The sequence below is a fragment of the Rhamphochromis longiceps genome, linkage group LG8, assembly GCF_057381845.1.
Source record: "Rhamphochromis longiceps isolate RC_006_pf linkage group LG8, R_longiceps_female_GT1.1, whole genome shotgun sequence".
In the NCBI taxonomy this organism is placed as follows: Eukaryota; Metazoa; Chordata; class Actinopteri; order Cichliformes; family Cichlidae; genus Rhamphochromis; species Rhamphochromis longiceps.
In genome coordinates this window covers 26,151,885-26,178,255 of record NC_140564.1, presented here as the reverse complement: position 1 = coordinate 26,178,255, position 26,371 = coordinate 26,151,885, and the positions used below count along the sequence as shown (strand labels likewise).

The 26,371-nt window shown below is 41.4% G+C and overlaps 2 protein-coding genes and 1 long non-coding RNA gene across 3 annotated transcripts in view; 1 reads left to right on the top strand and 2 right to left on the bottom strand.

Annotated features, from left to right (window-relative positions):
- Positions 1 to 1,711, bottom strand: part of LOC146663838 (protein kinase C epsilon type-like) — a 54,764-nt gene extending 53,053 nt beyond the window's left edge. Inside the window, exon 1 of the mRNA XM_085416747.1 lies at positions 518 to 1,711. Coding sequence (XP_085272873.1) covers positions 518 to 862 — 345 coding nt within the window. The 5' untranslated portion in view covers positions 863 to 1,711. The remainder of the gene's footprint in view (positions 1 to 517) is intronic.
- Positions 1,712 to 5,990: 4,279 nt separating this feature from the next.
- Positions 5,991 to 8,225, bottom strand: LOC146663837 (homeobox protein SIX3-like). Its single transcript, XM_085416746.1, has 2 exons — positions 7,381 to 8,225; positions 5,991 to 6,805 (listed from the first exon to the last, which is right to left on the bottom strand). The coding sequence occupies exons 1-2, from the start codon at positions 8,073 to 8,075 to the stop codon at positions 6,661 to 6,663; spliced, it is 840 nt and encodes a 279-aa protein (XP_085272872.1). The 5' UTR covers positions 8,076 to 8,225; the 3' UTR covers positions 5,991 to 6,660.
- A 299-nt stretch (positions 8,226 to 8,524) lies between these two features.
- On the top strand, positions 8,525 to 13,000 carry LOC146663836 (uncharacterized). The gene is made up of 2 exons (XR_014913068.1): positions 8,525 to 12,170; positions 12,752 to 13,000. It is a non-coding gene; the product is annotated as an uncharacterized LOC146663836 (long non-coding RNA).
- The last annotated feature ends 13,371 nt before the right edge of the window (positions 13,001 to 26,371 follow it).

The window sequence follows — 26,371 nt, the reverse complement described above, 5'->3', positions numbered from 1 at the left end:
ACCCCCTGGTGGATATTACAAAGAATCTTGGTTGAAGGTACTGTCATGTTAGTTTCACTTTTCAGACCTGGAAGCCACCACCATCTTTTATACTGTCTGTAATAGGAACCTGAAGCTGGAGGGGAGGGCGGACCTCTTGTGAGCAGAAAACAAGCATAATAAGGTCCTAAAGTCCTCGCCATCATATTGTAGTCTTTTTCAGTTTCACCCACTGGTGTGGCAAAGGCTCACGTTTGAATTTTGGGAATAGAAGACCAACAGTATTGATTCCTTACGCAATAATAACCGACAGGTGAAACCTGGGAATACTTTTTCCTAGCTGTTCACTGTGAACAGGAACATGAAACAAGCAGTCAAGCAATGGCATGCATACCACAGCCTAATAGACCACATAAAATACACTATGCAGATACAGTGTTTAGGATTTCCTTCCACCTGCACATGCAAAACTGTGGCTTTCACCTACAGACACGCACACCTACACACACGCATACACAGCTACAGATCAAACGCATACCCAGTCTTCGTAGTGCCTGGTTCCGTTCTGCAGCAGGTCCTCCAGCTGGATGGTGCAGTTGGCCACAAAGTCATCATACCCGATGGGTGCATCGTGGAACACTGACAGCTCCAGGCTCCTTCCCTCACGCACCTCGGTGCAGAACTCCTGGTGCCAAACGGGACTGTTGGTCTTGGTTCTGGTGGCGGTCTGGCCTAGTCGGGTCTGATCCAGATTCAGAGCCAGGTAGGGGTCCAGCAGGAAGGAGCCGCTCTTCCCCACTGCGTGACGCAGCGCCCATGGAGTGGGCTTTAGGTCCACCGCCTCACAAACCCGCACCTTCAACAGACCACTGAACACAGGCATGGCTGCTGGGAAGTGTGTGTGCGTAAAAGGATGAGTGTGTGTGTGTGTGTGTGTGTGTGTGTGTGTGTGTGTGTGTGTGTGTGTGTGTGTGTGTGTGTGTTTAGGCTAGTCTGCCTGTTCCTGCTCCTGTACACAGAGTGTTTCCTTCCAATGAGCGGGGTCACTGCACAGTCCTGCTACATCCCATAATGCCGCTGGCTCCTTGGACTCTCAGTCTAGTACAGCCATATCAGAACAGCTCGTTATCCACACACGCGCGCAGAGACGCCAACAGGGCAGCTGACTGATCCCCAGCAGACTGAAAAACGCAGAAATAACGCGGACTCACACCCTTCAGGGGTCTCCTGGTGGACGCTCTCCCACCGAGGCGGCTGCCTTGTTTGTTTACGATCGGTCTCGTGAGCCACACAAAATTCCTGTTACCGCGGAAACAGAACGGGGTATGAATGTCTCTGATCAGAAACGCAGGTTGACTGGCTCACGTTCACGTGAAGTCCCGGAGCTTCCCCGCGGTCCTCGTGTGTCTCTCCCGGGTCAAGGTGGAAGAGAGCGCGACCAGCCGCGCCTAGCCATCCGGGATTGGTTCTCCTCTTCCAGCCCGTCTCGGCTCACTCGCTCCTCTCCTGGATAATCTCCTTCCTAAGACCTCACGGCACCGCGATATTTGCGCGTAACCCTCGGAAAGCAGTGCCTTTTATTGCCCCCCCACCCCCCCAAATGACGGTTTTTTGGGGGGTCACGAGCACCCCAAACACATCCCAGTGCTCCGCTCCCGTTTCGCTTTTTTTTTCTCCTTTCGCTCTCTGCGCGCTCCCCTCGCTTCCCGTCCCCTCGCTCCTGAATCTGTGAGTGAGCGCGAGCTGCAGGAAATGCGCAAAACGCGTCACCCGCGTTGCCGGGCTTCTGCGCCGGATGAGAGAAAAGAAAGACAGAGAGAATCTGTGTGCGCGTGCGTGCGTGCATACATACGTGTGTGCGTGTGTGTGTGTGCTCAGCTGGAAGAGGTGTTTTTAAAAGAGGGGCGATGGAATTCACCCGCAGGCGTGGAGTAATGTGTATGTGTGAACGCGCGTGTCATGGCCAGACAGCCCACAGAGCCCATCAGTCCTCATGCATGACCACAGACAGCCTCACGCACAGTTAGAGAGTCTGAAGAGACAGGGCTGATATTGTTGAGTAAATCTGGTGGCAGCACTTTATAATACAGCCCGCGTTTTACCACACCCTGAATATAGGATGTGATTTTCAGGTTCCTAAAATACTACAGATTCCCAATGATACTTAAAAAATGAGTCATAGTCAACAGTTGTTTGTTGTTTTTAAGATTAAATCATTTTAACACTAAACATTTTTAAGTAATAAAGCTTTATTAAAGAGTATCCCAACTGCCTTTTACACAATTTTTATTTCATTGTTTGCAAGCTTTGATGGTTTCACAGGGAAAATTGAAAAGTTATGACACTGTCCGCGTCGATTTTCTGTCAGACTTTCTGCCCTTGTCATCTGCTCTGTGCAGATTGACATGTCTTCCTAAAAAGAGAGACAGACAGACAGACAGAGAAAAAACAGACTAGGCCTATTTTAAGCAACGTGGAGCAGAGAGCCGCTTGGACACTTGTGGTACGTCTGGTAGAATTACAAGCATTGTCTTGAGCAGGTGCAGTCGGCTCCAGTGGTGATGAAAAGCCGGAACCATGTCTGTTGTATTCCTGGGGTTAGGCTTTATTATAAAGGGTTTCAACCCTGCTTTGTATTTAATTAGGGTTCCAGGATGCCTTTTACAGTAATCTAAGCATCCCTTCTTACATTGTAGATACTAACAGAGCTACAGTCTGTATTATAAAGTGTTCCAGGCTTCATTATATTATGGAGTATCCCAAAGAGCACTTCTTATTTTGTAATTACACATTAATAGGTGTCTAGGCTGTATTTTAGAGTAGTCTAATATGCTTCAAGATACAATACATACTAATAGAGCTTCAGGCTGCATTACTTCCCTATATCCTGAAGCTCCTAAATCCCTTATTCTTTTGTAATCAGACATTACTACTAGGGTTGAAGGCTGTATAATAGATTATCCTAAAGACCCTGTCTTATTTTTGTAATTACATGTTACTATTAGGGGTCCAGGCTGCCTTTTAGACTAGGCTAACCTTCTCTTCTTACATTGTAATTACACCACAATAATAGGGCTCCAGGCTATATTGTAGAGTAATCCAATGAGCCCTTCTTATTATTTTATAATCAACCATTACTTTTATAGGGGTTTAGGTTCAATTTTAGAGTACCCTATCCCCTTCTTACCTTAAAGCAAACAGTTACCAGTTCTTCGAAAAAATAATTATATTCTGGGTTTTTTCTCTTGTCCCTTAAAAACTGCAAATTGCTACTCTTTTTTTCCACTGTACTTACGGAATTTAACTAGCCTAAATTCAGCATATTTACATAATAAATGTTCTGAAATGTCATCATCAAATCATCACCAAATAACTTCATTTAACTAGATTTAGAGATTAATTCAAATTTTAACAGACTATAAAAAGGGTTGGTGGGTTTTATCCACATATACAGGGAGGAGGTAGAGCCTCCTTAAAAATTCATATTCTTTCATTACATTTCATGTGATAATAAAAAAAACATTACATTTAATTATATTTTTTTAATAAATTGCCCATTTTCTATAAAAATTATCATATTCACCCAAAATGTCTATAGTTTCTTTCCCCAAATAGAAACTTAGAATAGTTCCAAAATATTACATGAAAATGCTCCAGAACCTCTGTTTTCACATTTCTTCTCACATGAAAGAGCCCTGAAAGTAAGAAACCATCTACACTTTTTCAAATTGCTGGAATAGTATTTTAGTATCTTATAAAGTACTACAGTAATACTGGCTACTCCTATAAGAGTATAATAGATGTTTGACTGGTTTTTAAATCAGCAGTGAGTGATGCAATTTCAGAAATGTCCCAAGACATGCCAGTACTCAAAACAATCAAATTTAGATATATATTCATTACTTATGCTGTTCTAAACTTTATTTAAAACTACACCACAAGCATAGCGCTGTTTTTGTCATAAATCTTCTGGACTCTATGTTAGTGAAGCCCTGACCTCCTGTGCACTCGCTCAAGCAACATACACATCCTGGAACTTATAACTGCAAAGTATCTGCTAAAACTCCAGCTTTTCCCTGCCGTCTGCCTCCACTAGTCCTTAAACAGAGCGAAACCATAATCAAACGTCATCATTTCTTCTCCTCCGAACGTGCTGCTTGTTTATTCCTTTGTTGGTTTGGAATTGAAATATAACTCTTACAATTACAGCTGCTGAAAACATAACAAACACATCTTCACAAAGAGCCTCTTGGCCATGTCTTTTTTCATATTTTTTCCCTATGGAGGAATCTGAGCATCTTAACCATGGAGCCAGTGGTAGAAGAGGTACCCAGGTCTTATCACAAGCAAAAGTCTTCTTTTGGATACTCACTTAGGCCACAGTGGCCTCTATCGTGTCCTATGCCTAGTATCCTTGTTTGTCACACCAACCCTCTGTGTGTCCTCCTACTTCCATTACTGTGGCCTGTCTGGCAGCTCCATTTTCTATACCCTTTACCCAATATATCCACCATCCCTCCTCTTCACATGTCCAAACTCTCTCAAGCTTACCTCTATACTTTGTCTCTAAAGGTGTCCCCCTGACATACTCATTTCTAATTCTGTCCAGTGAAAACAGTAGCATCTTCCACTCCGCTACATCCAGCTGATTCTCCTGTCTGAAATAATGTATTATTTATTTATTTAGATATCAAATTATGATCTAGTAAATTAAATAGAATGATGAGTAAAATGTCATCATATCATCAGAGACTGTTTATTAACGCCTATGCAGTTTATGATCAGGCCTGTCCAACTGCGCCACCTGCTGGTGCAAGAAAAGTATCACCGGAAGGATGACGCTATCAGTCGTGATGTCACTGAACGCTGTGTTCAAGTGCAGCTCGGAGATCGTTGCCATTTTGCAATGGTCAGGAGGAAAAAGGTCGTCCAGTCGTCTGTGCTGGAAAACCATTGCATGTTAAAACAAAATGCTATTCTGATCTTCTCGCGCTTCACAGGATAGTGTGACTCACGCCGAACCAAGATAAATGCCAAGAAATATGAGTCAGTTGTCTCAGAAATACTACCCAAGTGGTGGAGCCAGACTAATGTTGGAGATGATGGTTTAAAAATATATAGACATGTGGCACATTAGAATTAAAAGTCTCTCTCTCTCTGTTTCTTTCTTCTTCTTCTTTTTTTTTTAACTTAAAATGTACAATACATTAAAAACCCCAATAAAGGCAGTAGTGGTGCAGTAAAGTCCGGTTATATTACTGTAGAGTGGGTGAATCACTATTGAAGTATTGTATCAACTACTGCATAGTTTCAGCTTTAACAGATTGGACTTACATAAACGGGTATAAACCAATGACTGTAGAAAACAGTCGTTGGTTTTCTACAGAAATTGAATTTAATGTTACCACTAGGTGGAGCCGGTGTGCATTTACTTTGTTAAATAGCGTTTCCAGAAAGTGAGAGTATTTAAATAATATCTATCCATATATGTAGGCGTAGTTTGCATGTATACAGGTGTATAAAAATATTTGGCATACAAAAAAGGTCACTGTGTGGACCGGAATCGAGGCCATTTTGCGGGAAAGTCAGGTTAAACATACTGATCGCAAAAGTAGGCAAAAATAAACGAATACTTACGGAAAATCCAACACGATTATTAAACGTATTCTGCACGGTTTTAATACTCAACTGGTTGAAAAAAGGGATAGTTTGAGTTTATTTAAGCAAAGTTTTTATTTGCAATTCTATATGTATGTTTTTCCCTTATTTGGGGTTTTGGATCAATCAGAAAACAACAAAGCTTTGATAAGCTTTATATGCTTTGATAAATCCCTTTAGGTTACCCCTTAAGAACACATTTTAGGCTGAAGCCACATGCGAGTCATTTGCAATCAATACTAGTAAATACTAGTATTTACTGTAATCATAAATTGTGTTTTTTTTGTGTGTGTTAACTGTTTACATGACAGGTTTTTGGTTACGGATCATTACAAAAGTATTCATAACAGTGATATAATAAATAACTTTATTTCTATAAAATACCAAAAAACATTTATTCAGCATTAAAATGAACATCAAGTAGACAGAACATGGCTACACAGTAAATTTTAAATAACGAAAAGATGGAAAGTTGACAAAAAACGGTTATTAAAATACAAACAGACAGGGAGCAGGCAGAATTCAGTGGTGCTGACTGATTGTCTACAGTAAACATTTAGGAGTCCACCTTGAGCCTCTAAAGGAACAACTAGACTGATTTTTTATGACACATAATTTGAGAAAATGAGTGAGAATGAAAGTGATTCGCTCACTGGCAGTTTTCAGTCTTCTCTTTGGGGGGTCCCTGGGTTTAAAGTCCAACAGGAGTGCATTGCTTGATGCGTGTTTAATTATGCTCATGACAAACTGGGTCAGCAGATGTGCACTGCACTCACCCTCCAATAACGCAGTTTAAATAAAATCGGTGGTTACAATTCAAAATTTGTACCTGAAGACCACCAAAAACCAAAAAGAAAGAAAAACACCCAGAAAAAGTTAACGTAAGCTTCGCCTGTGGAATAATATTGCGTTTTATACGCCGAATTTATTGCAGCGCAAATCCTGACCAGCGTTTGTCCACACACATTCTCCTCACAGTTGACCAACGGCAGAGCCTAAATGTTTATTTCACTTTTAAAAGTGTCAGACGTCCAAGTCGGAGTCACTGTCCGTTACTGAGAGCAGAGTTTCTCCATCCGCGCGCTCTGTGCTCCCGTCTGGACTACAGCCTCCTCTGCTTAGTGCACGCGCTCTGTCGGAACACATGTGGTGGTGCTGCAACCTATTACTGAAGAGGGGAAAAAAGTAAATTTTATCAACTTAGGTAAAGTAGAACACAAAACTTATAACTAAAACTGAAATTAAATTCAGCCTATGAACTAAATTAATGCCATCTCCGTCCCTGTCAAACTGGAGTCTATCCTTGCATGATGAGCAATTTGTGCCCATTCATGCATGCCTTGCTTTGCCTTCATCAGCACGGTGCTTGACCCGCACACTGACCCTGAAGTAAATTGTAGTGACAGAAAGGTGAAGAAAGACCGACTGTGCAACTGGAAAACGAAAACCTACAAGCTGCAGGGCGTGCGCTTTTACGCATGAATGGCCTTTTTGCGCACCCTTAGCTAGAGTACTTCCCAACTGAATAGTAAGTATGAACAGTAGTCTCATCACACTGTTGTTTTGATTTGATACATAAATAAAACTGAATGAAACTGAACTGAAATGTGATATAGATACGGTAACTTGATACGAAAAAAATCTCCAAATGCACTCGTGCATTTATTTAAAAACAAAAACAAAAGACAGACAAACAAATCTCAGTGCACCTTCCAAGGGCACAGCCTAGTCAAATCTACTGACCTGTTTTTGGCTGCTGCCGCCCTGTCTCTCTGTCTGCGGTTTTTGAACCAGTTCCCTACTTGGGTCGGTGTCAGTCCGGTGGCGTGTGCCAGCTCCCGCTTCTTGCCCGGATTAGGGTACGGATCCTGCAGGTACCACTCTCTCAGCAGGCCCCTGGTGCGCTCTTTAAAGCAATGTGTCTTCTGCTCTCCGTCCCAGATGGTCCTGGGTAACGGGAACTTCTTCCTCACGCGGTACTTGTCCACGGGTCCGAGTGGCCGCCCGCGTAGCTTTTCTGCTTCCCGGTAGTGCGCTTCGAGCCATATCGCCTGCAATTTACCGTGCGAGGCGCGCGTGAAGCGGTGAGTCTCCAGGATGTGATAAAGCTCTCGGAAACTTCCCGTGTGGAAGGCTACTACAGCGCGAGCCCGCTGCACAGATTCGTGTTCAGAAATAGAGTCGCGGCCGTCCGAGGTCACCGGGAGCGACCAGAGGAAGCGGGCCAGCCGCTCGATGTCTCCTGTCTCCTCCAGGGTCTCGCACACGCTGGCGATCTGTGCAGCAGAGAAACACAGTCCCGGGAGGGCAACGGGAGCGCAAGCCAAGGAAGAGTCATCCGGGGACTGAGAGCGAGCCAGGACAGGGGACCCGTCCGCAAAGTGCGGCAGGAGGAGGCGGGAGGCTGAGAAAAAGTCGAGGGGAGACCTGAAAACCATCTGGCTCGCAGACTGAAGCCAAAAAGGAGGCGGAAAGCGTTCCGTGAACCATCTGACAGAAATCTGCTTAAATCTGATTTTTAAACTCACCTGGGAGTCAGGGAGGGACACTGACTCTGACTTCTCATTGGACACCCGGGAGCTGATGCGGGGTTGTCATGGCGCCCCTGTCAATCAAACACAGCTGGGTGATCTCTGGCACTAGCTGTACAGATGAATTCACTTCGGTTGCATTTCTAATGTGGACAGTTGATTCTGTTTTCCCCCTGTAGATGGAGGCTGCAGTGCAAAAACAAAAACAACATCAATTTTTTAATCTGTCAGTGTCAACAGAAGAAGAAGAATAGTCCTGTCACTGTACATGTACAACAAAATTATGGGTACTCCACACCAACTGTGCAAGCGTAAAATAAATAAACAAATAAATATAAATAGCATTCTACAGTTTTCAGTGCTTTTGAATTTCTTTGTACTGTTGTAATGTGAAGGCTTTGTGTGTGCAAGCTGTGTGCCAACATAGTAAATATAACAGTTTATAAAGAAAGAGGGAAACGCATAGCTCTGACGGCAGAAGGCAGAAGAACTAAAAGCAAAGTCCTGGTGGTGAGTATATAGTGCACTGTAATTCTAAATTTCCATGGTGATTATGTTGAAAACTGCAATCAACACCTATCACCTCAGTCTCATAACCTCTCTCTTCCTTGCAGTAAGCTGCTTGCATCATTAATAGCAGTAATGCGTAGCGTCCTGTTGTGATTGGGAACAACATCAGAACCTGAAAGCGTATGTTTCTCTAAGTGGTCTCCCTCCACTCTAATCACTTTTCTAATCATTTTCCAATATCCATGAGTTTAGAGATAAGCTGCTCCATCTCCATTCTCTTACCTTGGATTAGCATCGGGTCTATGCAGCCTGCTAACATTAGTGTAATGGAGCAGTTTATTCAATCAACATTAACACATTTTAGCTGCCCTGGGCCATATGCTTTGAAGTGTGGCAACTTTTGCCCCTCTGTGTATGTTTGTGCTTGTATTCTTTAAGGTATGAGCACATAAAACTGTTTAAACTGTCATACTGTGTTGATTTTCCTCCTTTTTTAGGACAATAAACAAAATTGCTGCAGTGGAGAACATTATATTTTAGCATGCAATGCAAGGCTAGAGTTAAGTTTGGGGTTGATCACGATGGTCAGAGTCCAGTAAACGAGTGTAAATAAGTGGAACGTCCTCTTGTATGTGCAAGCTAAAGTACTTGATCGAAACAACAAAAACTATCTTTTATATCTTTGCTGGACACCTTCTTGCACTGTTCTGTCACATAGAAACACCCTCTAAATACCCCCATGCAGATGTGTGGGCTGTAAAAAAAAATGGTGTCACTCGGCTTAAAAGGGTTAATGCCAATTACCCAAACAGACAGATGTCCCTGCACTGTGATGTGAGGGGTTGTGTGCCAGTTTTTCCACCCTGAGTGACACATATGGTTCTGGTTAATCCCTAAATCAAATCAAGTAAGCCTAAAATAATAAATAATCCCAAATATTTTATACATATTAAAGAATCTAATGCAAAACAACAAGGAAACAATAGAGGAAGGGCTGTGAAAAATATACATATGTTCAAATTTAAATGAATCCAACAAATAAACTGTATGCAAGACATTTCGACATAATGGGTTTTGATACTGATTTTACTGAGATCACCAGGGTGGTCATTCAAGCCTCGAAGTTCTCTAACAGCAGACGTTAAAGAGGACATGAAACACTAAACAGGTAATCACCAATTTAAGAAAGAAGTGCTTAAAGTTTACATTTTGAGAACATGTACGGAGCCATCTTCTGTCAGCACGGAACGTGACGTCATGTGGTTGGTTGTAGATAATAGACTTACATTAGTTTATGCTAGCTAACCAGGGACAGAACTGATTACACTGAGAAAAATAATAACAGAAAAACTAAAAATCAGTTTAAAAGAATCATTTTTGTGCTGCAGTGAGTTTTATGTTGAGAAACCAATTGACTGTTCACAAAGTAGAGATTAATAGCAATATTTTGTAGAAATGTTAAATGAATAGAACATAAGAATAAAATACAATAAGTACAACATAAACGAATTACAATAGCTCAACAGGGTAAGAAGTACACAAAAGAAAGGGCCTTGATTAAAAAGAAGCATAAAAAATAAAGTTAAAATCCAATTAAAATACAAGACAACACAATAAAATGACCATATAAAGTATAGAGTAAAATTAAATAAAGCAAACTTTATCAGTAAAAATGGCTTCTAAATTAAGTAAAAGCATGAAATAGATAGCATCCAAGTGGCTCAGAGTGCAAATAGTGTAAAGTGTAGTGACAGTGCAAGGTTGAAATAGCATGTTAACACAAGAGAACAGATAATAATCTGTTAGACAGATGTGCTGCATTGTCCCGCGCTATTGCACAATGTATTACAGATTACCTGCATCTGTCCTTATGGCAGTCTGCTGGAGACAGTGTCCAGGAAGTGCTGCAGTTTATCATTTCTAACCAATTTAATTAAAAATATGAACATTTCCCGACAATTTATGTGATGTTGTGCCAGGTAGCATTTTTTTTTTATCTTTCTTTTTATTTTTTTCCCCTATGGAACACATTTCTCCCTTAATTTTGTAACATTCAGGAAAGCCTCATTTCCTACAGTGAAAGGACGGGGACAAAATGAAAAAATGTTTCATTCACTTTCAGCTAGTTGCACAATGAACGATCAATATGTTTTGTGATCACTTTTTTGTAAGCATGTATTCAGTGAAACCATGTAGCACTGCAAAGATTATGCAAACAAAGAACCCACGGGAATCAGAAGAAGAGGAGAAAAAAACAGAAGAGAGAACTAGACAAGGAGAAAGTTCAGTAAGCTTTTAAGATCTTAGACTGCTTGGGCCTCCATTTTTCTTTTGCCCTGTAGATACCTGCTCTGGACAGCTGAGGGTAAGCAGCGTCAACAAAAGTAATGGTCCACAGTGGTGGACATAAAATCCTGGTTGGAAAAAAACACAAAGCCAATGTGGTAGTGCATTAAACCTACTTCTATCTGAAGGCCACCAGATGATGATAGGTGTGGTTGCAAAAAGATATCTGGTCCTATAGAAGTCTTTGGGAATAGGCTTTCTTTCTTGACCTTTCCTGCTGAGTTCAAGGACTAAGTCGCTCATGTTGGGTCATTTTGGAAAAAAAAAAGTTTCATAAATGAGGAATAGCCATGCTATGTCCTGCTCACTCATTGGCGAAGTACTTTTCAAGTCATTAGCCAATGAGCAAGTGGTTTTACTATCAGAACCACCCCTCCTTGTCACATTGGTATATCTTGAGGCTTTGCTACAGGACTTCACAAGCCGAGTGACAGCACGCTATCTTAGTCTTTTATATCGTCTTTGGTGGCATCCAACGTCTTATCAGCCTTCAAGGCAGGTAAAGGTGCATATTTCTGGGCTTTATGCAGCTGCAGGTATAGAAGGGAAATGTGTAACATCACAGACAGATTGTCTCTAACCATTCTCCAGCACATTCCTGCAAAATGTAGTAAAAGGTTTTACCAGAGGGGCATCAAACATAAGGTTCGGGGACCAGAATTGGTCTAGCAAAGACTTCAATCCAGCCTACTGGACATCTTCTGGAAACTGTAAAGGAGGGGAAACGTTTTGGACTTTTAAATGCATTTTCATGTATTTTACAGCTTGTCCTACTGACAAGACCTCTCCCACAGCCAATCGTACACAGCAAATTCAAAAGTGTTAAATGTTTTGGTGTTAATAGTCTTCTTGCAAAAGTAGAGTTAATTTTACTCTAAGCAGAGTCACATTCTTTTAATGTAACTCTGAGGTGTAAAATGATAGTAGTTAAAATCGAGTGTTAAAAATGAGTGTTTCTCTGTCAAATCTGGAGGTGTTACAATGGAAACATTAACTCTTGACCTCTTAACTCTGAACTCCTACAGGGGCTATGACACCAACAGAGTAAATTCACAGACTCCGCCCCCAGCACGGCTCCAATCGAAGCTGAAGTGAAGCCGTTTCAGAACATTTTGCTCTACATATTTGAGTTGTTTGCCATGCTTGGTAAGTCATTTTTTCAAAGATTGTTTCAATTATTTCTATTAGCTTTTACTTCTGTGGCTCTTTGGAGTTGAGACAAAGCTGTGTGAAAGGCAATAGCCATGTTGCTCGGTGATAGCATAATATTCTGTTTTAGCTAGCTGAAAGGTATTGTTTGCGGGCAAATACCACAGCCTTGAAAAAAGCTTGCATGTGAATTTTCAGTCAAACTTTTGGTCAAATACACCTAAAACAATGTCTAGAATGTGAAATGTTGGTATAATGGTGCTACTTGAAGCCTGAAAACGATCGCCCATAAAAAAAAACGAGCAAACAGCAGTAGCAGACGTCCTGACTGGGTTCTACGTTAGCATAGATCCCTCCAGAGTTTTGTGCACACGGTTTAGGTAAAAATGAAAAAGGTTGAGGTTTTACATTTAGTTCAGTATACCTGTTGCCTGTGTCTTTGTCTTTTGGGAAAATACTTTACACAAGTAATGTCTCAAAGAGGATTCCTTTTTTTTTTTTTACTGTGCTGCAATTGTTTACTGGATTATTTGTGCCATTAATTAGTGTCAACTAATTTTTATTCAATCTCCGCACAGGATATGCTTGTGAAGATGGAATATGGGGGAGAGCAGAAGTGTGTTGAAGTTCCACAAAGTGATGAATGAAGGACATGCATATTGTATTGAAGAAATAAGTGATGAGAATGCTGTTATTTGCATTTACCATGTCAGACCTTTTGATAAACAAAATTCTAATGAAAGTGAGAACATGTACACTGTTACATCTTTCAGAAAATGTTTTGAAATTGTGGTGCACAGTTCAGAATAAATGTTTTTCAAAAACCATTGCATCTTTTTCGTAAATGTTTATTTCCAAAAGAAATTTCTAGAAGTTCAGAACAGTAAAATTCCCGCTTTTTAGAATGAATTAGAAGATAACTCTTACGTAGTTAAACTAAAATACTCTTTGAGAGTTAATATATAAACTCTTAACACCAAGTGTTAAATTATCAACTCCAGACAGATTTGGTGTTTAACACTAAATCAGAGTTAACGTACCAACTCTCCAAAAAGAGTTAAATTAACACTCTCTGGTGTGGACCCATATAGACACTTTAATAGTGTTGAAATCAAATCCGACAGTGTTAATTTGGACATGCTGGATTTGCTGTGTACTGCACCAAAGTAATGCAATAACAGATAAAGAATTAAATGACGGAAAAGTTGTTTTTTCACTACAATTGATTTTTTTTCCCACAAAATGCCCACAGTAAAATAAATAAATAAAACACAACATTTTCTGTGAATTAACAAAAATGTCATCTTATAATTACAGGACTGATTGGGCAATGGGCTGCTAAAAGTTTTTGCGTAATTTTGAACAATAGTATTTTACAATTAAAGCCCAAAGAATCGTGCTGACAGATTTATTTCATTAACTACAGCAACATTTCTTTATCATGTGAAGAAAACTGAGACGTACTGCTGAAATTGCACTTCTTTTTGCTTATACTGATATTCCAGAGATTCAATGTGCAGTTAAACAACTTTACACAGACCACGATCATTCAAATATAGCTGAATACGAGCTCCAGTTACATAAAACTCCACATGATTTTTCGGCCAACATCCACTTAGGTTAGACACAGAAGGGCTAAAACAAAAAATTGCATTTAATCCAAACAGTGTTAGGGAATGTAACTCCATGCAATTTAAATGGAACAAGATTCTCCTCTAAAGCATCATTACTTTTATTCAAACATGCAGGTGCTCCAGTCAGATTTCCCCACCTGTATTTCACGACACCTTGAGGTGAAGATTCCCAAAATTAACGAGTAAAGTAAACATAAGTTATCGAACTGGCAGAAGAAGCAGAAATGGCAGACAGGAAGGGATTGCTAATTAGGGATTTAATAAAATAAACTTAGGCATTATTAAATTAAAATAATAATTATATATACACACACACTCGCAGTCATTTCAAAGCACTGAATAAATACATAATTCCCGTTTAATTCCTGGCCCTCTTTCTATTCTTCAGTTACACACATATATTGCAGAGGATGTCTTGCAATCATCTGTGACTATTTTTGTGGTGATAACATCAGCTTGTCAATTATTGCCTAATTTCTAAATGCACTTAATGCACAGTTTAAGACACAATGAAAGTGGTGTAAAAGTTTTGGCCAAGAAAGCTGTCAGTTCTGTTTACTCGTCTTCACAGACACGCACTCATCATGTGGACTCACTCATTCTGCTCGACTCGAGCTCGAGTCTGTGGATGCTTCTGTTTGCAGACCGTTTTATCTGTGTTGTAACAGCAGAACAATGGACTCACACAACCGGCTTTGAGCGACAGTCACGACCAGAGCTCCTCCAAGTTGAAAAAACGTTCTTCTGTGGAAGCAGGAAGGACATGCCAAACATACTTGAGGAAAGATACTCAAAGTGTATGTGTGCATGCATGATGAGGAAGGAAGTGTGTTATAACGGAGACAATCATATTAATTCAGCTGCACCTCCACCAAGCTGCAGGGTAATTATCAGGGGTGGGGGGAGGAGGAGGGAAAGCAGAGGTGGCTAAAACCGGGTGGATGACACTTCCAGGGTGGCTGGAGAAACACTATGAGGAGACAAAGTGAATCTCCTTTGCATCTCCTTATCCCCTCATAAACAAAAGCCGTGCTCCTAATTAACCTCTCCACTGACCTCTTAAGCCCCAAAACGCTAACCCCCTCACCCGTGGCCATACAGGCCCCAAACTCCCACCAAAACCTCCTCCTCATTAAGCCACTAATCACTTCCCGAGTCTTTGTCGTGCTTTAGTGCCATTACAGGATTCCAGGAGAATCTGGAGCACAATTGTACACAGAAAACGAGGGTAAATTGTTGCACAGCAAGACTGTGCAACAATTTACAAACTGTTATAAACTTATAAACTGTTGATTAAGTGATCAGAAAAAGAAATAGCAATAATTATAGTGATGATTCTTTAATTTAAAAGAATACTTTAACATTTTGGGTAAGTGCATTTTCAAACTGTGGCTTTTTCAGTGAGAGTAAATCGATAACATTTGAGATCTAGTTCAGTTCCTGGCTGAACAAACAGTATTGTGTTTGTTATATTTCCCCAAAAGGAAAAATAAATCCAACAAGCTGCGCTAGAAGGAGAAAGCTAAGTTAACAGTTCTCTGTCTGTACTGTGCATTAAAACGCTGCTTAGATGGTTCACCTTCCTAAGTTGGATGTCTGATGTTATAATTGCTATGTGCATTAAAACAATGTATAGAGTCTGTAGTGCATAATAAAAAAAAAAGCTGCTTTACCAGACTTGCTATCAGTTTTACTGCTAATAACTCATTACACTTTTTTAGGTCACGTTACATGAAGAGAAATTAACAGAGCCTGTAACAAATGAAACATTAGCAAAAACTTAATATGCAATATGATTTTTCACCATTACTCTTTATCATCTTGACCACCCATCTCCCATGCTACAGTTAGCAAACTGCTTGCTAAGTTTCGTGAAACTGGTTCAGTGTTGGATTTGCCAAAATGTGGACGCAAGAAAACTGTCACTAATGAAGAAACATCAGTGGCTGTCCTAGCTTCATTCAGCAAGAGCCCACAGCGTAGCACTCGCCGCATGTCACTGGAGAGTGGCATTAGTCGAACATCCCTTCGGCGGATATTAGCTACTCACAAATGGCACCCTTACAAACTCCAGCTACTGCAGCATCTCAACGAGGATGACCCAGATCGGCACACAGAATTTGCAGAATGGGCAAAACAAAAATTGGAACAGGACCCTCAGTTCACGCAGAAGATTTTGTTCAGTGATGAGACAAACTTTTATGTGAATGGTGAAGTTAACAAACAAAACCACCGCTATTGGTCTGACACTAACCCACATTGGATGGATCCCTCCAAGACTGTTGGAACAACAAAAGTGATGGTTTGGTGTGGTATATGGGGTACAATAGTGGGTCCATTCTTCATCAATGGAAACCTCAAGGCCACTGGATATTTGAAATTGCTACATGATGATGTGTTTCCCCTCTTTATGCACTGAAGCTGGCACGTTCCCTGAGTTTTTCCAGCAAGATGGTGCACCATCACATTATGGGTGCCAGGTCCGAGCATTCCTAGATGAACAGTTTCCTGGAAAGTGGATTGGTCGTCGTGGGCCGGTTGAATGGCCCCCAAGGTCTCCCGATCTGACCCCCTTAGACTTTTATCTTTGGGGTCATCTGAAGGCAATTGTCTATGGTGTGAAGATACGAGATGTGCAGCACCTGAAACTACGGATACTGGATGCCTGTGCTGGCATTTCTCCTGTGGTGTTGCTATCAGTGTGTGAAGAGTGGGAGAAGAGGGTTGCATTGACAATCCAACACAATGGGCAGCACATTGAACACATTTTATAGGTTGTCAGAAACTTGTATAACTCATGAAACAATAAAGTTACGTTGAAACCAAGCACACCATTGTTTTTCTTGTGACATTACCAATAAGTTTGATGTGTCACATGGCCCTCTTCCTATTGAAAAAACAAAAGTTGTATCCAAGATGGCTGACTTCTAAATGGCCACCATGGTCACCACCCATTTTGAGGAGTTTGCCCCCTCACATATACTAATGTGCCACAAACAGGACTTTAATATCACCAACCACTCCCATTTTATTATGGTGTATCCATATAAATGGCCCACCCTGTATTTTACAATTCCAACATCACACATAGCACCAAGAGCTTCAAACAGCATAAAACCTTCACATATTGTTTTTTTTATTTGTGTAACAATAATCATTTTTGTTTGTTAGCATTTCTTGTCTATATGTATTAAAGAGCTTGTCTGTTCTTTTGTAGTAATACCAGAGCATTATATTAAAGACCCTAGTAATTAATCATTTCCATACACTTTTCTTTTTATCTTTCTTCTAATCAGCTAAATGTTAAAATAATAATAATAATAATAATAATAATAATAAAAAAAACCTAACAGGTTGGTGGGATTCCCCATCATCATCACACAAATATGAGTGTAGGGGAAGGAAAGCTTCCTGCACATTTGGGCATATTGTGTTACACATTGTTGTGTGTGGTCGCCATTTGACCGCAAATTAACTTCTGTCACACAAAGCTGAGGAGGAAAGGTACTTAAGTAACTGTACCTGAGCTACTAATCCCATCACCTGATTGGATGGTAACCCAATCCCAGTGTTGTAATTGGTGAGGCATTAGTCCAACTACACTAAAGTCCATAAATATTTAGACAGAGACAAATTTATTCCAATTTTGGTTCTGTACATTACCAAAATGAAGTGCAGATTTTCAACTTTAATTCAATGGGCTGAAGAAAAAGATTGCATATAAATGTGAGGAACTAAAACATTTTTAAACACAATCCCTTTATTTCAGGGGCTCAAAAGTAATTAGACAAATTAAATAAATCAAAATAAAATGTCTAATAATTGGTTGAAAACTTTTTGGTGACAATGACAGCCTGAAGTCTTGAACTCATGGACATAATCACATGCTGGGTTTCTGCCAGGTCTTTACTACAGCAGCTTTCAGTTGCTACTTGTTTGTGGGCCTTTCTGTCTGAAGTTTAGTCTTCAACAAGTGAAATGCATGCTCAACTGCGTTAAGATCAGGTGACTGACTTGGCCATTCAAGAATTTTCCACTTCTTTACTTTAATGGACTCCTGGGTTTCCTTGGCTGTATGTTTTGGGCCTTTGTCCATCTGTATTACAGGGAGTGCAGAATTATTAGGCAAGTTGTATTTTTGAGGAATAATTTTATTATTGAACAACAACCATGTTCTCAATGAACCCAAAAAACTCATTAATATCAAAGCTGAATGTTTGTGGAAGTAGTTTTTAGTTTGTTTTTAGTTTTAGTTATTTTAGGGGGATATCTGTGTGTGCAGGTGACTATTACTGTCCATAATTATTGGGCAACTTAACAAAAAACAAATATATACCCATTACAATTATTTATTTTTACCAGTGAAACCAATATAACATCTCCACATTCACAAATATACATTTCTGACATTCGAAAAAAAAAAACCAAAAACAAATCAGCGACCAATATAGCCACCTTTCTTTGCAAGGACACTCAAAAGCCTGCCTTCCATGGATTCTGTCAGTGTTTTGATCTGTTCACCATCAACATTGCGTGCAGCAGCAACCACAGCCTCCCAGACACTGTTCAGAGAGGTGTACCCTTTTCCCTCCTTGTAAATCTCACATTTGATGATGGACCACAGGTTCTCAATGGGGTTCAGATCAGGTGAACAAGGAGGCCATGTCATTCGTTTTTCTTCTTTTATACCCTTTCTTGCCAGCCACGCTGTGGAGTACTTGGACGCGTGTGATGGAGCATTGTCCTGCATGAAAATCATGTTTTTCTTGAAGGATGCAGACTTCTTCCTGTACCACTGCTTGAAGAAGGCGTCTTCCAGAAACTGGCAGTAGGACTGGGAGTTGAGCTTGACTCCATCCTCAACCCGAAAAGGCCCCACAAGCTCATCTTTGATGATACCAGCCCAAACCAGTACTCCACCTCCACCTTGCTGGCGTCTGAGTCGGACTGGAGCTCTCTGCCCTTTACCAATCCAGCCACGGGCCCATCCATCTGGCCCATCAAGACTCACTCTCATTTCATCAGTCCATAAAACCTTAGAAAAATCAGTCTTGAGATATTTCTTGGCCCAGTCTTGACGTTTCAGCTTGTGTGTCTTGTTCAGTGGTGGTCGTCTTTCAGCCTTTCTTACCTTGGCCATGTCTCTGAGTATTGCACACCTTGTGCTTTTGGGCACTCCAGTGATGTTGCAGCTCTGAAATATGGCCAAACTGGTGGCAAGTGGCATCTTGGCAGCTGCACGCTTGACTTTTCTCAGTTCATGGGCAGTTATTTGGCGCCTTGGTTTTTCCACACGCTTCTTGCGACCCTGTTGACTATTTTGAATGAAACGCTTGATTGTTCAATGATCACGCTTCAGAAGCTTTGCAATTTTGAGACTGCTGCATCCCTCTTAATTGGTAGTAGGCTTTCGAGCCTATACAGCATGGAGTAAGACAACATGCATGAAGAGGATGATGTGGACAAAATACTCATTTGCCTAATAATTCTGCACTCCCTGTATAAATACCAATCAGTTTGACTGCATGTAGCTGGATTTGAGCAGACAGCATGTCTCTGAAGACCTCGGAATTCTGTCCTGCTTCTGTCCTGTCTGTCCATCATCAATAAACACTAGTGTCCCAGTGCCACTGGCAGCCATGCACACCCAAGCCATCACACTGCCCCTGCTGTGTTTTACAGATGATGATGTGATGTGCTACACTTTGGAGCCGTTCCCCACCTTCTCTGTACTTTTTTCTTGCCATCATTCTGACAGAGGTTGATCTTGGTTTCATCTGCCCAAAAGAATGTTTTTCCAGAACTGTGCTGGCTTTTTTAGATGTTTTTTTTTTCTTTTTTAGCAAAGTCCAAACTAGCTTTTCTATGAGTGGCTTGCACCTTGCAGTGGACCCTCTGTATTTACTTTCATGAAGTCTTTTCTTCATTGTAGATTCGATATTGATGCGCCTCACTCCTGGAGAGTATTGTTCACTTGGTTGGCTGTTGTGAAGGCATTTTTCCTCACCATGGAAATTATTCTGCGATCATCACCAGTCTTTTTGTGTTGCTGACTTCATCGGTACTTTCTTTCTTTCTTTCTCAGGATGTACCAAACTGTAGGTTTCCCCAGTCCTAATATTGTCGCAGTTTCTCAGATGCGTTTTTCTTTTTGCAGGTTAAGGTTGGCTTGTATCACCTGCATGGAGAGCTCCTTTGACTGCATGTTGTCCGTTCACAGCAAAATCTTCTAAATGCAAGCAACACACCTCAAATCAACTCCAGGCCTTTTATCTGCTTAGTTGATAATGACATGACAAAGGAATTGCCCACACCTGCCCATGAAATTGTCCAATTACTTTTGTAATGTAATAAATTTTTAAGGCGCTGAAACTCTTAAACCCTTCATCCAATTTGAATGCAGATACCCTCAAATGAAAGCTGATATTCTACACATTATGTCCATGTAGATTTTTTATATATATACAGGCAAGCAAAACAAAACTTGTGTCAGTGTCCAAAAATATATCTAAATGCCGAAACAAGTGAGGATGTTTGTGTGTCACACAAACACACACAGATGCTCGCAAATACGCACTGAAATGTGACAGATCGTGTGACAGACTTTAAAACACAAACACCTCACTTATAGATGAATAAACAAAATAATCAGATAATTTAACTAACAATGCTTTCTAGGATGCTTTAGGACAGCTGGTCCAGATGTAAAGCCAATAATTACATCATTATCCTGTGTTATGTTAGTGTCATCTCACCACTGGCAGTGCTTTCAATTAATAGCTTGAATGAGATAAACACAGCAGCGACCTGACAAACAAACACTAGCGGCCAAAAATACAAACAGCTGGCTGGAACCTGAACAAACAGCTGGCTCCTAGGCTTCTCAAGGCAGAGACACACGGTACACGTGCAGATGTAGTGACACACACGGATAGCCACACAGAGCTAATGCATTAACACCCTCCAGCTAGACATATTCATGCAAAGTCGGCAGGAGAGGGAAATGAAACCATATGTCAAAGGAAACGAAATGAGGAGAATGAGTTACATTAAGAATTTTCCTTCATCTGGAGATTTTTTTTTTCCTGCAGAAAGTTTTTGTGTAACTCAGAGAAAGTTAATCTGCCTGCAGCACTTTTAGTAAATCTGGCACAGAAAGGGAAGGAGTATATCACTCAATGTTTTATACATTTAAAGATGACTTATTGACAGGCTTAGATGCCAACCTGTGATCACGCAGGCCTAAGATTATTTATTGATCAGTCTTCGAATGAATGAATGTAATTATTGTGTCTTGAATAAAACAACAATGCTAACCCACAAGCAATTAAACTGTTTGAGCAACTGAAATGTCTGAGTGGGATCATTTATGATCCAATTATACTGTATTTTATGCATAGTAATGCTTTAATAGCCTATCATTGTACCTGCAGTTGTGCTCAATAGTTTACATAAACTAAGCATGAGCATGAATATAATTTCTCTTAAGGACTTCTTTGAACTGCTTTTTTTCAGGGTGAAATGATTGTACAACATGTATCTTTAATAACTTTAGCAAACAAGAATTAGATGCAGAAGTTTTAAATCCACAGAAGGTTGACATACATATTTCACAAGATGATAAAGTTGCATAAACAACTAGCATAAAACAGGCCTGAATCTTTGACAGTAATGCACGGCTTTTCGCCTTTTGATTGCAGCTGACCTGAGGTATGTGTCTCCGAATCTGGCAATAAAGAGGAAAATGCAGTCGGACTATTAGCCGGGTGGTAGGAATAAATGTTGTAGGAGTTAGAGGAAGCTAAAGCCTGATGAAACAGAATGAGTGAAAGGTGGAGGGGAGGGGTTACTCAGAAATATGGAGGTAAAGGGAGGGAGGCAACAGTCTGGTGTGGTTGGGGGTAATCTGGTCTAATCTGCTGGATGTTAACCTATCTGAGCAGCAAGAGCCAGATTATCCCTCTAACAATGGCCACGCGTTCATCTGCTAAATTACTTCACTCAAAATCATATGCTGAGACACACAAACACACACACAAAGGTTCAGGGAGCTGTGTGTAAATGATGTTTCACAGTGTGTGCAAATTGGTCTTATTTGGGCTCTCATTGGGTACTAAATCAGCAGGCCACCATTACTCTCGCTCAAGGTTACCGCATCAAGCAAAAAACCCTTTACAATGAATAGACAAGAGTGGGTGGAAGGAGAACTCAAGTGAAAGCACCAGGAGTGGGTGAAAAGGGAAAAAATAAGTAAAAGAAATGGAGACCTAAGAGTGCAGAGTTCGAAGAAATACCACTAGCATCTCCCTCTCTGCTAAGAAAACAATTCATCTGTTGGTTTTTCATCTGGCACAAGTTGTTCTGAGTGTCAGGGTCAACCAGGTCAGGTGATCTTGAACTGAAAAGCGCACAACAACCACTAGCATCACTGCAGAGGAAGACATAAACACGGTGCTTGGATAGCTGCAGAAATATATGATATAAATACTGTGACACAAGGCAGTTGCTTACATATACACCCTGTATATTGAGTTTCTAAAGCAGCTTCGACTTTATAACAGCTACAGGTCAAAGGTCGCGCATCCAGAAGCTCTGATGTTTTCACAGAAGTATCAGCTTATTAATAGAACAGATAGAAAATAGAAAATAAGAACATGGCAGAATGAAAGAATAGAGCCTATGACCAAAATCAGGAAGCTAATACGTTTAGACTTCATATGAAAGATGGGTGTATCTTTAGCATCTGAAAAGTGAAGCCAAGCAGGCTGTGACTCCTTTGGGTGCAGAAATATGAAGGCTATATGAAAGTCTACAAACATCACATTCATTTTGTAAATTATAGATTCCATTAGAGTAAAATAGAAAAGCTGAAGATAGCTCGGGCCCCGCCAGGTAGGGGGTGGTCCCAGAGGAAGAAGCAGAGTCATCCAGGCCAGTGGAAGGCGGATGGCCACGGCGGGGGGCCTGGGCCAGCACCACCTGATCATCCAGAGGAACATTTGCTGGTTTAAGTCTGTCAATGGAAACAACCTCCTGCCAACCCCCAAAGTCCAAAAGGAAATGCTTTCGGCCCGGTTGAATAACCCTAAATGGGCCGTCATACAGTGGACGCAGGGGAGGCCTATGAGCGTCATGCCTGATGAAAACAAACTGCGAAGAGTCCAACGACCTCGGAACAAAGGTGTCGGGCAGACAATAGTGCACTGGGCCAGGAACAGAAAACGACTCTTGGGGGACGGAGAGAAAGCACAGAGGGACCGAAGCACGGGGGCGGGCTCCTGGGCAAGTTCAACCAGGGAAACCCCAAGGTCTTCGTTAACGGTGCAGCACAACCCCAGTAAAACCCACGGAAGGCGGTCAACCCAGTTACCATCCATAAGAGAATTACGGAGCGTGGCCTTAACCGACCAGTGGAAACGCTCGCACATCCCGTTGGCCTGCGGGTGGTACGCAGTGGTTCGATGGACCTTGACCACCAGGCCATCAGCCACGGCAGACCAAAGCCCCGAAACAAACTGGGGGCTCCTGTCTGAGGTGATGTCCGAGGGGGGACCAAAACACGAAACCCACATTGACAAAAATGCCCTGGCCACCGCTGCTGCTGTAGTGGACACAAGAGGCACTGCTTCGGACCAGCGGGTTGTGTGGTCCACTACAGTCAAAACGTACGTGAAACCTTGTGACTGCGGCAGAGGACCAACCAGAACCACATGGATATGATCAAAACGCCTCCCTGGAACGTGGAAGGATTCGAGGGGCGCCTGCGTGTGCCTATGGATCTTAGCGCGTTGGCATGGGATGCACGCCACTGCCCAGTCTTTCACTGATTTACGAAGGCCCGGCCAAACGAACCTAGAGCTGACCAGCTTGACCGAGGCCCGGACGCCTGGATGAGAGAGGGCGTGTACTCAGTCAAAAATGCGACGACGCCACAAAAGGGGAACTACAGGACGTGGACGGCCAGTGGAAACATCACAAAGCAGGCTAGGCCCGCCGTTCCACTCTGGTCTGTCCTCCAGTACAAGGCCCATTTGCACAGACCGAAGGGCAAGGATGTCCGGGGCGGCACGCTGGTCAGCGGCCATAGCGTCAGAGTCTGTGCCAACATAAGTGCACGGGACAAACAGTCAACCATCAGTCAACCTTCTGTAAACTCAGAAATGTCTGCCAACTGGTGCTGCTGGTGCGCGCGTGCATGATTTAACATATTTTACAGAAAAAGAGACAAATGATATTATCAGTATTCTAAGACTAATTTCTCCATTTCACAATTTAACTGTACTTTTTTTAGGCATTGGCCACGTTATGTAGTGGGTGTTATGTAGAAAGCACAAAAAACACCTCAAATAGAACCACAAATGATTATCTTATATACTGTAGTTATCTTGTCCAGTGGAAAAACAGTATTTTTACAGACAAAAATAAATCTTTTTATTGGTACCATCGACTTGTTCTGCTCTGAATGACCTTCTACTTTTGATAATTTAAGTATAATTTTGAATGCTATGGCTATTTTTAGATTATTAGGACCGCTGCCTAAACATAAAGAAAACTGTTCTCAGTAAAGTTCTCATTGGTAAAGATTACTATGTGTGAACCAATGAAGTGGAATAAATTTGTCATCTGTAGTGTCACCCTACTGGCATAGACCCCCCCCCCCAAAAAAAACCCAAACAAACAAAAACAAAACAAAACAGAGAGCAGAGAGGAAAAAAAGAGAGAGAGAAGAATTTGTATTTCTGAGAAAACAAATTAAAGTGAAAGAGATTAACATTGAACCGAACAGGGCTCCACAAACACAATGTTAACAGGTCAGTGTCTGTCTATTGTTTTGTCCTATCAGGCTTAAAGTGGATTCACCGGGTGAATCAGTGAGAGAGCGCGTGCTGTACCCCACATCACCAAATTAAATTTACCCCTTTTACCCCTCCCAAAACACACATACGCACCGACTTCATAATGTATTTGGATCACTAATTCACAAACGCACACATGTTCTGCAATCCCATAATCCCACTCCAGATTGGGAACACCTTTAAGATACAATGTGATTATGATTAGGGATTATGATCAAATTATGACAGAGTGACAGATTAGACAGGGTAGCGTGCGTGTGTCGGGGAGGTGTGGTGCTGTCAAGGCGGACATTTTTGATAAAGCGTGTGCTATTACGCGTCTTATGTTCTATCACATAGATACTGTTAGATTGTAGATGCTCATAATAAACATGGCCAGGATTTTAAATACTGAGGTCGGCCTATGTGAAAGTAATCCCTGTGAGCCAAAAGCTCATGCTTTAGCCTGCTCTGAGTGCTCAGTCTGACAATGCTTTGCAGTCTCTGAGCCACAGACTTTGAACTGTTGAAGGAAAATGGAGAGAACCCATGCCGACATGGGGTGAACATACAAACTCCACACAGAAAAAGCCTGGCCAAACCCAGAACCTTCTTGCTGTGAGACAATAGTGCCTACTTTTACCCGTATAACTAAAGTAGTCGCGTCTGTACTTGATAGACGTCAGAGGTCAAATTTCACAACAGCATCATTGAGCTACCAGTAATTTAGCATCTTGCCTAAAGACTTAAGCTTCATGTTGAGTTATGGACGTTAAGCACGGAAGCAGAACTCTTGGTACAAAAGGTAAAGTTAATAACCAACCATCCTGATACCTATTATCAGGGTTTGTTGAGCCAGCAATTGCAAAGAAAACCTGGCTATGCCTCACTTGCTTTGTAGTACCAACCCTACTGAAAGAAACTGAATCTGAAGGAAATGTGACGCCAAACAAGCTTTGATGTTTGAAAACAGGCAACCGGTTTCTTAATGCCTGAGTCGCGTCTGTTTATAAAGTGAAAGTGTGCTCCAAACATCAACAGATTACACATATACCGACAGTCTGCACAAGGCCACACACAAGTACACAGCATTAAAAAAAAATCATTCTCACTTCCAGCTGGTTAAAAATCCATCAAACAGCATTACATCCTTCAAATCCTGGATTCTCTCCATTGGCTTTGTATGCCTTATACAACTGAGTTTCAGAATTTGCTGCTTGGTTTTAAAGCACATTAAAGACAGGTCCCAAGCTAGGACTAAGACTGACTTCATATGAGCCAGCTCAGGAGATCAGGGAAGATGCACAGGAAAGAAGGCGAGGCACCGACTAGGGAGAAAAATAACTCAGGAGAATTTTCACTTCAGACCCAGCCACACACTCGGACAAAACCTGGTTCATCCCAAGGACCAAACTCCCAAACACAAGCTAAAGTGCTCAGTGCTCTACACTGGAGAAACCAAAAGCCAAACAGCTACTCCACAAATGCATGGCACAACATAGAAGAGCCACCTCGACAGGACGAGGCTCGTCTGTACATCAGCATCTAAAAGGACAAAGGTCACTCTTACGAGGATGCCAATGTTCACGTTTTGGACAGAGAAGACAGATGGTTTCAAAGAGGAGTGAAAGAAACTATCATCTTTGAACAGCAGGGGTGGCTTATGATACTGTTTGCTACCTAACAATGCAGTTTTAAGATCCTGTCCTAGGCGCCTCAACCCCCATTC